At 44.3% G+C, this 13,726-nt stretch overlaps 1 protein-coding gene and 1 long non-coding RNA gene across 11 annotated transcripts in view; both read right to left on the bottom strand.

The window, feature by feature from the left end:
- Positions 1 to 857: 857 nt before the first annotated feature.
- LOC310826295 overlaps positions 858 to 13,726 on the bottom strand; it is a 324,400-nt gene continuing 311,531 nt past the window's right edge. For all 7 annotated transcript variants that reach the window (XR_014555699.1, XR_014555700.1, XR_014555701.1 and 4 more), the window contains exon 2: positions 858 to 2,836. This is a non-coding gene — a long non-coding RNA (uncharacterized lncRNA). The remainder of the gene's footprint in view (positions 2,837 to 13,726) is intronic.
- Positions 858 to 13,726, bottom strand: part of PODXL (podocalyxin like) — an 81,741-nt gene continuing 68,872 nt past the window's right edge. Inside the window, exons 7-9 of one of the 4 annotated variants that reach the window (XR_014555629.1) lie at positions 12,146 to 12,313; positions 4,841 to 6,165; positions 858 to 4,710 (exon numbers count right to left, since the gene is read on the bottom strand). Coding sequence is in view for 2 of the 4 variants with exons in the window: in XM_083700633.1 (XP_083556759.1) it covers positions 5,971 to 6,165; positions 12,146 to 12,313 (363 nt within the window). In the remaining 2 variants the exon portion in view is untranslated. Of the gene's footprint in view, positions 6,166 to 12,145; positions 12,314 to 13,726 lie in introns of all 4 variants that reach the window. The other 3 variants (XR_014555630.1, XM_083700633.1, XM_083700634.1) reach the window with 3 other exon arrangements.

Genomic DNA, 13,726 nt, shown 5'->3' with positions numbered 1-13,726 from the left:
TACAGAGGGGGGTGAACATAGCACAAGATATTATGGGCTGTCCCATGAATCCGCTGGATGAAATGGCGGAAGAACATTGCCTCAGGAGAGTGAGGAAAATTCTCAGGGATGATTCATACCCTGGCCGGCACTTTCTTGATCTCCTGTCCTCGGGCAGAAGATGTAGAAGCAGGATTAGTCGCACCAACAGGGTAAAGAACAGCTTCTATCCGTGGGCTGTTAGGCTGCTGAATGAAAAGATAACAACAGGGCAACTAACTTTCGGGTTTGGTGGGTGTGTGTCAGTAAAAGAGGGGAATTAAGACTAAGAGAGCTGAGTGGGGGGTGCTCGTGTAATCTCACTGTATACAAGTTGTACAAGTGACAATAAAGTATTTCAATATTTCAATATGTAAATGTATCACAAATCCATCCAGTTGGCTCTCCTCTTGCAGCGACTGCTGTCCAGTGTTAAAAGTCACTTGAGTGTGCATCCATTGAAATGACTGGACGAGAACCTTTCTCAGGCTGAGGGCCACATTGACTTCTAGATCATGTGATAGGGGCCACTGGCCAGAGGGAAGCAAAAATAGGTGAAGCCATGGGGTAGAAATTTTATATTTGCATATCAGGCCCCTTTTTGTAACCACACGTCCTTGCCCACATGTACATTCTGTTCCCCCCACCCCTTATAAAAGGAATCTTTCATTTCCAGACATCTCACTTCCCGGTTTTGAGATCCAGGTATAAACCGGCTTAATTGGGCAAGTTTAAAAACTGGAAAAGAGATTTTGCAACATGAGAAAGTCGTAAGAGTTCCCAACCACCGCCAACTCGTGTGACCGTGGGGGGAAAAGAAAAAGAGGGGCCACCAGCCCTTCACAAAAGAAACTTTTATTGACAGAAATAAGTGGTGTCTTCAAAATATACTTTGTAGGAAAATGCAACGATAATCTTTACAATCCAGTTCCTCTGTTAAAATCCCAGTGTATATCAGACTCCTGTTTCAGCGCAGCTAAGTGTGCGCTGAGGAAGCTGCACAGTGCATAAAAAGTAGCATTCAGATGCATTATCACAACCGAAAGGGGCTAGGCACACATTGCAGTCCATTTGCAAACGAAAACTTGCATCGAGGACCCGCAGAATACAGTTGAAAACACATTGGCTCTGGATGTGGGAGACTCGGTGTCAAGTCTGGGGGTGCTCTGCCTTCTCTCCCCCCACTTTTTTAAAAAATAAATTTTTATTAACTTTCTTTTCTGTCATTACAAACATATCAATAACATAGATATTACACATCTTCACACCTCTCTCCCCATAACCTGCTTCGCCGTGTGGTTTTAAATCATAAGGACATCAGAATCCCGGAGCCTCTCGTACACCAGAAAGTACGATTTAACAAAAAATAGTAAATTGCAGTAGCAGCAATAAAAAACAAACTGGGTAATTGGATGATCTAGCAGTGTTCCCAAGTTGCTAGTACCTTCATAGTGCCATGTTGAAGGGGTAATTAGTATTTCCTGTTAGGATTCTCAAAATTTAAACTCTGCGGTCGCTTTGGGGCCCTTGTCTTAACCAGAAGTTCACATCTTTCATTTGCATGAACCGGGTTTGTGTGTGTGACTTATTTTTGCAATCTCAGTCTCCTTTGCAACACATTAAAGCACCCTCCTATCCCTTTCGAGTAACAGCACACCTGAAAAATAGCTGGAGCAGAGCAACTAACATAACCAAATAACACAATCTAACTTATTTTGGCACTGAATTGTTGATGGTCTAGTTGTAGAGGAAGAAAATTGGGGAAGTGACAAGAAATTCTATTCTCCTGCCCCCCCGTCCCCTTCAGATTGTCTTATATCTCCACAGACTAGTAACTCGGGGGGGGGGATCTATTTGCAATACTTTTGTATTTTGTCTCCCTGACCCACTATCAGAAAGAGGTGCATATTTTTTGGTTGTTTGAATAGGTCTGCTCTACATTATATTAAAAAGAAGGGTTGTAAGCCAATCCCTGATCTCTTGACTTACTCTGCAGATCTGACAAACAGGCAAAGGACTCTCTAACGCCCTCCGTTTCCATGGTGACAATAGCAAAGTGCCCTTTGTCCTTTGGTGGAGCCCTTTGCCCTTAATGTGCACCACAGCTGCTCCCAAGGCACATAATACAATAGGAAGGCTCTCCTCTAAGGATGGAGACTCAAAAACAAAGAGTGCAACCCTATGCGATACAGGAATCTCAACACATCCAATGTGAAACTATGCCAAATCCTGCTCAGCTTTGCAAATGTGCGAGCTGTTTTATTGCTGCACCTTTTATTGCTGGGGGCGGTGGGCTAGATGACCCTTGGTCCCCCCCAAAAAACACTACAATTCTATGTTTCTATGACCTTTGGACCACATCAGCCAGCCTGAGGGTGGGCGCCTTGTCATCTGGGTAGCCCATGACCTCCATGCACACTGCTCAGGTTTCTGTCCTGGGGAGGTCATTTTGGTGCGGCTAACACAGCCGTTTGACTTCACCCCCAGAAGTGCACTCCATTGTCTCTCAAGACAAGTCGGGTGCCAGTACCAGCTAGGAGATAAACCAGTGGCACATCTGCTGGACTCCAGCTCCCATCAACCCCAGCCTGCAAGGGCAATGGTCAGGGATGATGGGAGTTGTAGTCTTGCAACACCTGGAGGGACACATTAGCTTTGGCTGCTTTGTTGGGGAAACGACGCTTTCTCTGGAGGGTGAAGTAAGTGGGCTACTAATGTCACTGCCCCAGCCCAGAGCTGGTACCCACTTGAAAGATCTGAGCTGCGCACAAATACACTCTGATCTCCCCCATGCCATCACTACCTCGGTCCAGTATATCTGGAGAGTCTCCACCCCCATCGTTATACCCGGACACTGAGGTCCAGCGCCGAGGGCCTTCTGGTGGTTCCCTCGCTGCGAGAAGCCAAGTTACAAGGAACCAGGCAGAGGGCCTTCTTGGTAGTGGCACCCACCCTGTGGAATGCCCTCCCACCAGATGTCAAAGAGAAGAACAACTACCAGACTTTTAGATGACATTTGAAGGCAGCCCTGTTTAGGGAAGCTTTTAATGTTTGAGGCATTACTGTATTTTAATATTGTGTTGGAAGCCGCCCAGAGTGGCTGGGGAAACCCAGCCAGATGGGCGGGGTATAAATAATAAATTATTATTATTATTATTATGATACCTCTTGACACACCTGGCTGAAGAGAACAGGTTCGTCTCCATCCAGCCATGCACTAAGAATCAAGGGTCTCAGAAGCCCTTTGCTTGGAATGGGAAGAGTGGGCGAGTGATGGAGGCAGAGTTTGGGATAAGGGGATGTATTGCCATATTTGGTCCCCTCAAAGCTTCCAGTTGCCAGTCTCTTAAGAAGAGACCTTGGTGTGAGCGTACAAGACAACACTAATTTTCTTACGGCTATAGCAGTATGCCAGAAATAGTTTCTTTAAAAATAATAAATCAGTGTGGCACAGCCACACAGTCACTCTAGTATTTATCGATGAAGATAGGAAAATGTTACGCTGATCTTTTCTGCAAAGGCAAGGTATTTAATAGGAGCTGCTAGAAGCCCCTTGTTCCTGGAATCTCCTTGCAGGAAGATGCAAGGACTGAGCACTCTGACATTCGAACGCTTCCTTCCTCCTGTGCTGAACTCAAGCCGGGCCAGTGAGAGACTCTAAATTTACAGCCTCTAAGTTTACATCTCCTGCCCAGAGAGTGGCTTTGCCAATGTTTGGGAGCTGGGAGTTCCTGTTCAAATGGATTAGGAACCTACAGATTTTTGACGGCGGGTTCCAAAGTTATATTTGACCTAAGATACAATCCAAACAGCTGTCATAAATCTGCTTTTAAAAAAGAGGGAGGGAAGGAAATATCGAAGGATCCACCCATCTTCCCTTTGTCTCTCCTCAGAGGTCCCGCAGCTGAGGGAAGACAAAGGGGCAGATTCATCAAAAGCCATCACATTGTCATTTATTAATGGGACTTAAGGCATGTTTTATCTCATCCTTAATCTTTGCCTTCTGAATAGGACTATGACGGGGTCTCATTTTTTTTTAGCTGTTTCCATTCCTATAACTTATCTCGAAAAGCATGATGAGATGTTCTCAACAACTTTCCTGTATCAAATGTGCAAGAAGCAACTTACGATGGCTTCAGAACAGTTGTAGGGTTGGTTCCTTCTGCCCACGGCGATTTGTGTAAAGTCCTTAAGAACATCTCTTTTGATGATTATGAAATCCAATAACTAGGCTTAAATTAATCGGTGCTTTGGAAAGGTCATGCTTTCCAAAGCATGGCAAGAACAATGTGGTATTTTTTTAAAAAAGGGCAAATTTGGGAGCAGGAAAGAGCCGAACGAGGCTTTGGGCAATTCCCTTTCCACAGAGATACAAGCTTCCCTTTGCAAACGTTCCACTGTTTCAGACCCCACAGCTAAGATCCCCTATTGTACATGCAAGTTAGCTCACTCAGTAGCTTTACACCCTAAATTGCACCATTAAATGGGTTTATGGATCAACCATGCATGTCAAAGGCACAAAACCCTCCACCTTCCTTCTCTTTCAATAAAAGCAACAGGTGGCTGTTTCACCTGCATTGGCCAAATATTGCTATAGCTATTATTAAGAAAAAAACATGAGATGCTCTTGGAAGGGGGAGTGCGCAGATTAATGCTGATTCCTTTAGCTCAATGCAAATTATATCCTCCCCTCTGTTTTTCTTTTTGATATTTAGCCTTGGAACAGTTTTCAAAGTGGGCCTATAAACCTTGCTGCGAGCCTTGCCTTGCTCCCATGTACAAGGCGACGGCCCACAGCTTAGCGGTGGGACACCTGCTTTGCATGCAGAACGTCCCAGGTGCGATGCCCTGCATCTCCAGATAAAACTGGTCAAACGCTGGAGAATCACTGCCGGCCAGTGTAGAACAATATTGAGCTACATGAGCCCAGTGTCTTCTAGTCAAGTATAAGGCAGCTCCTATGTTCCTGCATACAAATCTCTTTCCTGAAATCTGAAGTTGTGCCGCTGGGCTAATGCTCCAGTCGTAGCCCATTTGGGTTTTGCGGTGCTTCTTTCTTACACACACACACATAAAACCCCAGCCCCAAATTTGCATTCTACAGGAAGAACGCAAAAAACAAAAAAACCTGAATCCTCCTTGCATGGCTGGCACAGATTCACTGCAGGCGCCAGCTGTTGCAAAAAGCTTACGTATGGAACGGGCTAGTTAATGGCCTGATCCTGACCTACGAAGATCGGGAGAATGTTTTTTAATGCATGGAGAAAAGAAGTGGAGTGATAGGACGACCTGGGGTGGGGCAGGTAGAGAGAGACAGCCTTTTTTAGCTGTGCCCTGTTGCCAATATTCAGAGTCTCCTGTACGCTGGAGCCCAATGCACCTTGGGTTTTGCATATCTGGTTGAGTTTTTGCATAATGCGCCCCCCTGCGGCCGCTAACCGTGAGGGAGCGATGCCATGTCAAGCTGCCTGCAAAGGGCAGAAGTTAAGCTCCAACTCTGAACAGGCGCTCCCACCTTGTTCTCTGCAGCCATGAGGACTATAACCTTGGCTCCTGTTAAAATGAGCAGTACATCCAGCCTTGCTCTCATGGTCCCTTGGCATCTGGAGGGAGAAGGGAGCGGGAGAATCTCCTGTCTGCCCTGCTCAACACTTAAATAGGAGGCACAGTCATTAAAAATATATATATATGTACACATATACACACACCAACACATAGAATTTGCTTAGAAAGCTAATGGGATTTTAGAAAACAAAACCAAACAAACAAAACAAAAAGGATTTGGCCACAGCAGATGCCCCCTTGACAAATCCTTTCGCCAAATAACCACCAGGCTCCTTCTGCATGTCGGCACTTGTGGCTTAAAGTTTTGAGTTTTCCGTGTTTTCGAAAATTTTGCTTAGCACAAAGTTTGTTCTCTCTTTAAAAAACGAAACAAAAAGCCCCAAACAATTATAAATGTGTGTCCTCTTCGTCCTCCAGATCCTCTTTCGTTAGGCTGTCCATGGGGACGATCCAGCTGTCTCCAAGCTCCCCGTTCAGGTTGACCTTCTTCTCCTGCATCTCTGAGGAGGTCTCCATCACCTCCAGGGTCGGGTTGTCGTGGTAACCGTTCTCCATCGTCTGAAGTTCCTCGGTCAGGCGCTGCTGTAAGGCGGGGACCGGGGAGTTTGGGTAGGAGACATATGAACAGGGACTGAAAAAAGCTGAAACCATAGAGTTGCGGTAAGGTAAATGTAAAGGTTTTCCCAGTAGTGATGTACGGAAGTGAGAGTTGGACCATAAAGAAGGCTGATCACCGAAGAATTGATGCTTTTGAATTATAGTGCTGGAGGAGACTCTTGAGAGTCCCATGGACTGCAAGAAGATCAAACCTATCCATTCTGAAACAAATCAGCCCTGAGTGCTCACTGGAAGGACAGATCCTGAAGCTGAGGCAACTATGGGGTTGTGGCGGTCATCTCGCTTACCGGCCAAGGGAGCCGGTGTTCGTCCACAGACAGCTTTCTGGGTCATGTGGCCAGCATGGCTAAACCGTTTCTGGTGCAACGGGACCCCGTGAGAGAAGCCAGAGCGCACGGAAACACTGTTTGCTTTCCCGCCACAGTGGTACCTATTTATCTACTTGCACTGGCATGCTTTCGAACTGCTAGATAGGCAGGAGCTGGGACAGAGCAACAGGAGCTCACCCCGTTGTGCGGATTTGAACCACCAACCTTCTGACCGACAAACCCAAGAAGCTCAGTGGTTTAGACCACAGCGCCACCCGCATCCAATAGAGTTTACCAGAGTTGAAAGGAACCCAGGGGTCACCTAGTCCAAACTCCTGCTGGATGTAGAGGAGCGGTAGCAGGCAGAAGCTGGGGAACCCCCAAGGGAAGAAGGCTCAGAGTGGTGGTGGGAATGATGAGTGGTCAGAGGGAGAAGGCTGGGAGGAGGAGGTGTCAGAAGCTGGCGAGGCAACAGGGCTTAGTGAGCAGGGAGAGTCTGTGGCAGAGAGATGTCCAGAATGAGAATTAGAAGCTGAAGAGGCAGAGATGAGTCAGGCTGGTGAAGATGCCAGGAGAGTCTACCCTCCTGCTACGATCAGCTCTGCTCCTCCCTGGTCTCCCAGGACCAGAAGAGGTATGAAGAGGGCAGAGCAGAGACAAAGTGATGAGTGTAGTGGAAATGCGGAAGACAATTGTGTTGGGAATCTGTGTACGTGCAGCTACTCACACAGAGTCAATTAAGGTTTGGCAGACAGCCAGAAGGCAATCTGAATGAGCAAGTCTGCCTGGTGATAACAGAGACATGGAGACAACTCCATGATTGGTCAAGCTCTCTCAAGGGAGTGATAATTAATGGCCTACTAAGTGGAATGTGTTAGTTCAGTATTCAGAGGTTCAGAATTCTGTGTGTGAGTGTAGGAGTTGTGAGTCATGTATGAGAAGGCTAGCAAAAGATCCATGTTCTGTTCCTATAAATACAGTCGTGCCCCGCAAGACAAATGCCTCGCAAGACGGAAAACTCGCTAGACAAAAGAGTTTTCCGTTTTGGAGGTGCTTCGCAAAACGAATTTCCTATGGGCTTGCTTCGCAAGACGAAAATGTCTTGCGAGTTCCTGCGGGTTTTTTTCCCTCCCCCCTTTTTCTAAGCCGCTAAAAGCCGCTAAATTGCTAATAGCGCTAATCCGCTAAGCCGTCAATGGGCTTGCTTCGCAAGACGAAAAAACCGCTAGACGAAGAGACTCGCGGAACGGATTCTTTTCGTCTTGCGAGGCACCACTGTAGTCCACTGTATAAACACCTAACTACAAGTTCCTGGTTCCTGCTTCGTCTATCCTGTCTGCAGCCAAGTTGCCAATTGCTTCCGTGGATTCTGCGTTGACTCTGCTAGGTCTGGCTAAGGTCCTGCAACTAGACAGAAAGTTGTGAAACACCAAAGGAAAGAATATTCAGAACCCAGCGGAGATTAGGAAGTGTTTCCAGAGGTATTTTAAACAACTTTATACACAGGAGAAGGAGAAGGAAATGGATATTGATCGATTTCTGAAAATAAATGGATTACATAAAATCTCTCAGGGAAATCAGTTAATGTTGAACTACAAAATAACAGATCAGGAAGTGGAAGGGGCCATCCAGAACATGCAATTAGGTAAATCTCCAGGACCGGATGGACTGACTTCAAGGTACTACAGGTCTCTGAAAGAATGGTTAATACAACCATTGAAGGAGGTCTGTAACAAAATATTGGAGGGGAAAAGGGCACCAGAGTCGTGGAAGGAAGCCTATATTACACTTATACCGAAAACAGAGACTGAAAAGACACAGCTTAAGAACTACCGCCCCATATCGCTGCTTAATGTGGATTACAAAATTTTTGCAGATATATTGGCTAAAAGATTAAAAAAGGTGTTAATAGAAGAAATTCATAAAGACCAAGCCAGCTTTCTCCCGGGCAGACATTTGTCTGATAATACGAGAAATATAATTAATATTTTAGAAAAATTACAAGTGAATATTAATACTAAGGCAGTTTTGATTTTTGTGGACGCAGAGAAGGCCTTTGACAATATCTCTTGGAGCTTTATGAAGAAGAATCTACAGGGGATGGGGGTAGGTCAAGGTTTTGAAAATGGTATAGGTGCAATTTACTCAGAGCAAAAGGCAAAATTAATTGTGAATAATGTAGTGACAGAAGAGTTTAAGATTGAGAAAGGAACACGACAAGGTTGCCCAATTTCTCCATTGCTTTTCATATCGGTCCTGGAGGTTTTGCTAAATATGATCAGAAAGGACCAATTGGTTAAAGGCATACAAGTGGGGGCTAAACAGTACAAATTGAAAGCATTTGCTGACAATTTAGTATTGACTTTGCAGGAGCCAGAATCTAGTACCAAAAGGGTACTGGAATTGATTCAAGAATTTGGTCAGGTAGCAGGTTTTAAGTTGAACAAGATGAAAACTAAGGTTCTAGAGAAAAATTTAACTGTGAATGAGAGAGAAGTTCCAGGAAGAGACAGGATTAACATTGGTTAAGAAAGTGAAATATTTAGGGGTTAATATGACTGCTAAGAATGTTAACTTGTTTAAAGATAACTATGAAAAATGTTGGACTGAGGTGAAAAAAGATTTAGAAATATGGTCAAATTTGAAGCTATCATTGCTAGGCCGAATTGCTGTGATAAAAATGAATGTATTGCCAAGGATGTTGTTTTTGTTTCAAACTTTGCAGATTTTGGACAAGATGGACTGTTTCAAGAAGTGGCAGAGAGATATTTCTAGATTTGTCTGGCAGGGCAAGAAGCCTCGAATAAAATTTAAGATACTAACTGATGCTAAAGAAAGAGGTGGATTTGCCCTGCCAGACCTTAAACTTTATTATGAATCAGCCGCATTTTGTTGGCTGAAGGAATGGCTGCTTCTTGAAAACACTGACGTATTGGATTTGGAAGGGTTCAACAATGTATTTGGTTGGCATGCTTATCTGTGGTATGATAAGGTCAAAGCACATAAAGCGTTTAAAAATCATATTGTTAGAAAAGCATTGTTTAATGTTTGGATAAGATATAAGGATTTGTTAGAAAACAAAACCCCAAGATGGTTGTCACCAATGGAAGCGAAGGCACAGAAAAAACTCAATATGGAGGCCAATTGGCTGAAATATTGGGAAATTTTGGAGCAAGCTGGAGACAGAATAAAACTGCAAACCTTTGAAAAATTAAAAAATAAAGTGCGAGATTGGCTCCATTATTATCAAATAATGGAGGCATATAATTTGGATAAAAAAGTTGGCTTTCAGGTTGAAAAATCAAAATTGGAAACAGAATTGCTAGATCCTAAAATTAAGAATCTGTCAAGAATGTATAACTTGCTGTTGAAATGGAATACTCAGGATGAAACGGTGAAATTTGCTATGATTAAATGGGCACAAGATGTTGGACATAACATTATGATGGCTGACTGGGAACAGTTATGGACCACAGGTTTGAAATTTACGGCATGTAATGCCTTAAGAGAGAATTTAATGAAAATGATTTACAGGTGGTACATGACACCAGTCAAGCTTGCAAAAATTTACCATTTGCCCGATAATAAATGTTGGAAATGTAAAGAGACTGAAGGTACATTCTTTCACCTTTGGTGGACGTGCCCAACGATTAAGACTTTCTGGGAGATGATCTATAATGAAATGAAAAAGGTATTTAAATATACCTTTCTGAAGAAACCAGAGGCCTTTCTCCTGGGCATGGTCGGCCAATTGGTGCCAAAGAAGGACAGAACATTTTTCATCTATGCAACAACAGCAGCAAGATTACTCATCGCGAAGTATTGGAAGACACAAGATTTACCCACCCGGGAAGAATGGCAGATGAAATTGATGGACTATATGGAACTGGCGGAAATGACTGGCAGAATCCGAGACCAGGGAGAAGAGTCAGTGGAAGAAGACTGGAAAAAGTTTAAAGATTATCTACGGAAATATTGTAAAATTAATGAATGTTAGAAAAAAGGTGGAATGAAGCTATATGGCTTTGGCAGAAATGTTAGAAGGAACTAGGTATAGATAGATTGTTAATGCATTAAAAGGGAAAAAAACTAGGTTACAATATGTTAAAATTAACTTTAAGATAGAAAATAGATGAAGATGGAAAGGACTTGCTGAAATAGTTAATTGAAGTAGAATACTAAAAGGGAGGCGTTGAGGAAATCAATGAAACAAGTGTATGAAAGTTAAGATTTGAAAATATTGGAAGTGTTTTTAATTGTTTTTGTTTTGTTTTGTTAATTTAATGTTTTATGTAGTGTTTTTGTTTTCGTTTCTGTCTTTGCATGTTCAATTTTTCTTTTTTCTTTTTGCAATTTCCAAAATCTTAATAAATATTATATATATATATATATAAATAAAGTTGCGAAACACCAAATAGGTTTTGCCAATAAACTGTATTTTGAGGAGTTAGGCGGCATGTCCCTTTCCCTTTAACATCCCCAGTTTGATTCTTGTGTTTCACGCACCTGTCGGGAGTTTCTTGGGTTCTTCTGTGTTGCAAGTGCTGGCTGGATGCCCGGCTGCAGGTAGTGGGAGACTCTCAGCCGTTTTGTATTAGTTCCATCTCAGGGTCCTGGGCTAATCATGAGTAATGCCTGGTGCACTTGATTACATCAAGGCAGGCTATAAAAGCCATAGGTGGGAGGGGCCCAGAGAGCTTCTGCCCAGATCAAAGGCCCTGATGCTGGGAGACCGACGGTCGGGGTCTTTCTCCTGCTGCTCTACCTGGGGCTCCGGGCAGCTGAAGGGGAGATTGGGTAGCCCCTGTCGGGTATGTTTTAGTTTATGCTTTGCATGCCTGCTGTTTATTTGTTAATAAAACTGTTCCCCTTCCACTTCCTCATTCCTTTTGTCCTGATATTCTTGGAAAGAACTGCTGTGTTTGGCAGTACATGAGTCTCAGATTGCTTGGGAAAGACCTAGGTGAGGAGACGACTCTGGAAAGGCAGAGACTTTTGGTCCTCGCCACTGTCCATTGGGGCAAAACCAACTGGGAAGAGCTGCTGCGCTCACGGGGCCTGAGCTGTTTTGTTTCGCTGACGCATTGCAAATTGTGGCAGATAGGCTACTGACACCCAAAATTGACACTCTGCAATGCAGAGGGTTAGGGTAAGCACTGCCAATGTCTGCAAATGAAGTGGGATATGGGAGACCCCGGCCATAGCTGTCAACTTACAGATTTGAAAATAAGGGACCAGCAGCCTCGAAAATAAGGGATCAGCAGCCAAAATAAGGGATCAACAATTACTTTGATAAAATACATATTTTGTTGCATGCAAATGGCTTTAGATACCTATTAGGTCCATAAATTACCATATAGCATATATTCAACACAAAAAAGTAACAATTTGTTGTTGACAAAGGACAGCTGGACATAGAAAGGGCCCCATTGCCTTCAGTAGCTTATTTAAGGGACATCATCAATAAGGGACAGCAGCGGGACATGGCGCTGGGATAAGGGACTGTCCCGCCAAATAAGGGACGCTTGACAACTATGACCCTGGCTCAGAGCGGATAACTCAAGGGTTGGGGTGTGTTAAGCTTGGCCCTACAACTCCTGCAAGGTCCATTTTAATGGCGCAAAAAGCCTGTTTACCTGGTCCTTCCTTTGGGAGAGGCGCTGGTGGCAGCAGCCGTAGATGGCAGCGCCAAGTAGCAGAGAGGCAGCCATGCAGACAATGGTGATGATCAGGGGCATGCTGAAGCGGTCCTCTATGTCGGGGTCCCTGCTCCTGCCGCCGTGGGTGATGTTCTTCACGCCAATCTGTCAAAGGAAGAAGGGGGTGAATGGCTGGAAGCAGGGGAGTCACCACGGAGAGAGGGGCATTGGCTGGGCTACTGCAATGCAAGCTACGTGGGCCTGCCCTTGGAGAGTTACCTGAAAACGTCAACGGGCGCAAAACGCCGCGGCCAAATTACTGACCAGGGTTCCAAGACAGCAAAAGCCCTGTTTCAAAACACCTACGCTGGTGGCCACTTTGTCCCATGGCCCGATTCAAGGTGATTAAATCCCTAAAAGACTTAAGCCCCCAATATCTGAAATGCCATCTGCATGGCTAATGACCTTCCTAAGGTGGGCAGAGGGGCTCTGTGTCTGGTTCCTGCCCTTGGAAGCGTGGGGGATAATGGCCTGGGAGAGGATTTTCTCTGTGGAAACCCCTAAATTGTGAAAACTCCGCTCCACATCAGTGCATTTAGCATCTTCCTCGTACAGCTCTGGAAGAGCGCTGCAAACACACATCAGTTATCTTTGTTTTGTGGGACCCTCCTCTTTTACAGTACAATGCCGTATTGTTTTTAACACTCGATTGGAAGCCGCCCAGAGTGGCTGGGGAAACTCAGCCAGATGGGCGGGGTATAAATAACAAATTATTATTATTATTATTATTATTATTATTATTATTATTATTATTATTAAGAGTCCCATGGACTGCAAGAAGATCAAACCTCTCCATTCTGAAGGAAGTCAGCCCTGAGTGCTCACTGGAAGGACAGATCCTGAAGCTGAGGCTCCAAGACTTTGGCCACCTCATGAGAAGAGAAGACTCCCTGGAAAAGACCCTGATGTTGGGAAAGATGGAGGGCACAAGGAGAAGGGGACGACTGAGGACGAGATGGTTGGACAGTGTTCTCGAAGCTACCAGCATGAGTTTGACCAAACTGCGGGAGGCAGTGGAAGACAGGAGTGCCTGGCGTGCTCTGGTCCAGGGGGCCACGAAGAGTCGGACATGACTAAACGACTAAACATCATCATCATCATCATCATTATCATTATTATTATTAATAATAATAATAATAATAATAATAATAATAATAATATTATATTTTACTGAATCTGTCGTGTCCTGTCCTGGTTGCTGCTGTTTTTCTTACTTAATTGTAACTCATTTACTCTGATTTCTGAAGTATTAGAGAGATGATGATGATGATGATGATGATGATGATGCGCCCCCTTGGATTGGCACCCTGTGTGCAGTCACCACCACCCTAAATTGGACACTGGGGGGGGGGGGAGAACCAACTGGAGCTCCCTGGAAAGAAAGCTAGCATATAAATGCAATGAATAAATACAATTTTCAGGAGTGTTACACCCCAGAGGGAGTGGGATTTTACTACTTTCAGGAGACAGCGGGCGCATGTCCCTTAAAAGACTTTTCAAACATTATTAAATAAAAAA

The sequence above is a fragment of the Podarcis gaigeae genome, assembly GCF_964106915.1.
Source record: "Podarcis gaigeae genome assembly, chromosome: 10".
In the NCBI taxonomy this organism is placed as follows: domain Eukaryota; kingdom Metazoa; phylum Chordata; class Lepidosauria; order Squamata; family Lacertidae; genus Podarcis; species Podarcis gaigeae.
The sequence above is the reverse complement of the archived record's forward strand: the minus strand, read 5'-3'. Positions and strand labels throughout refer to the sequence as shown.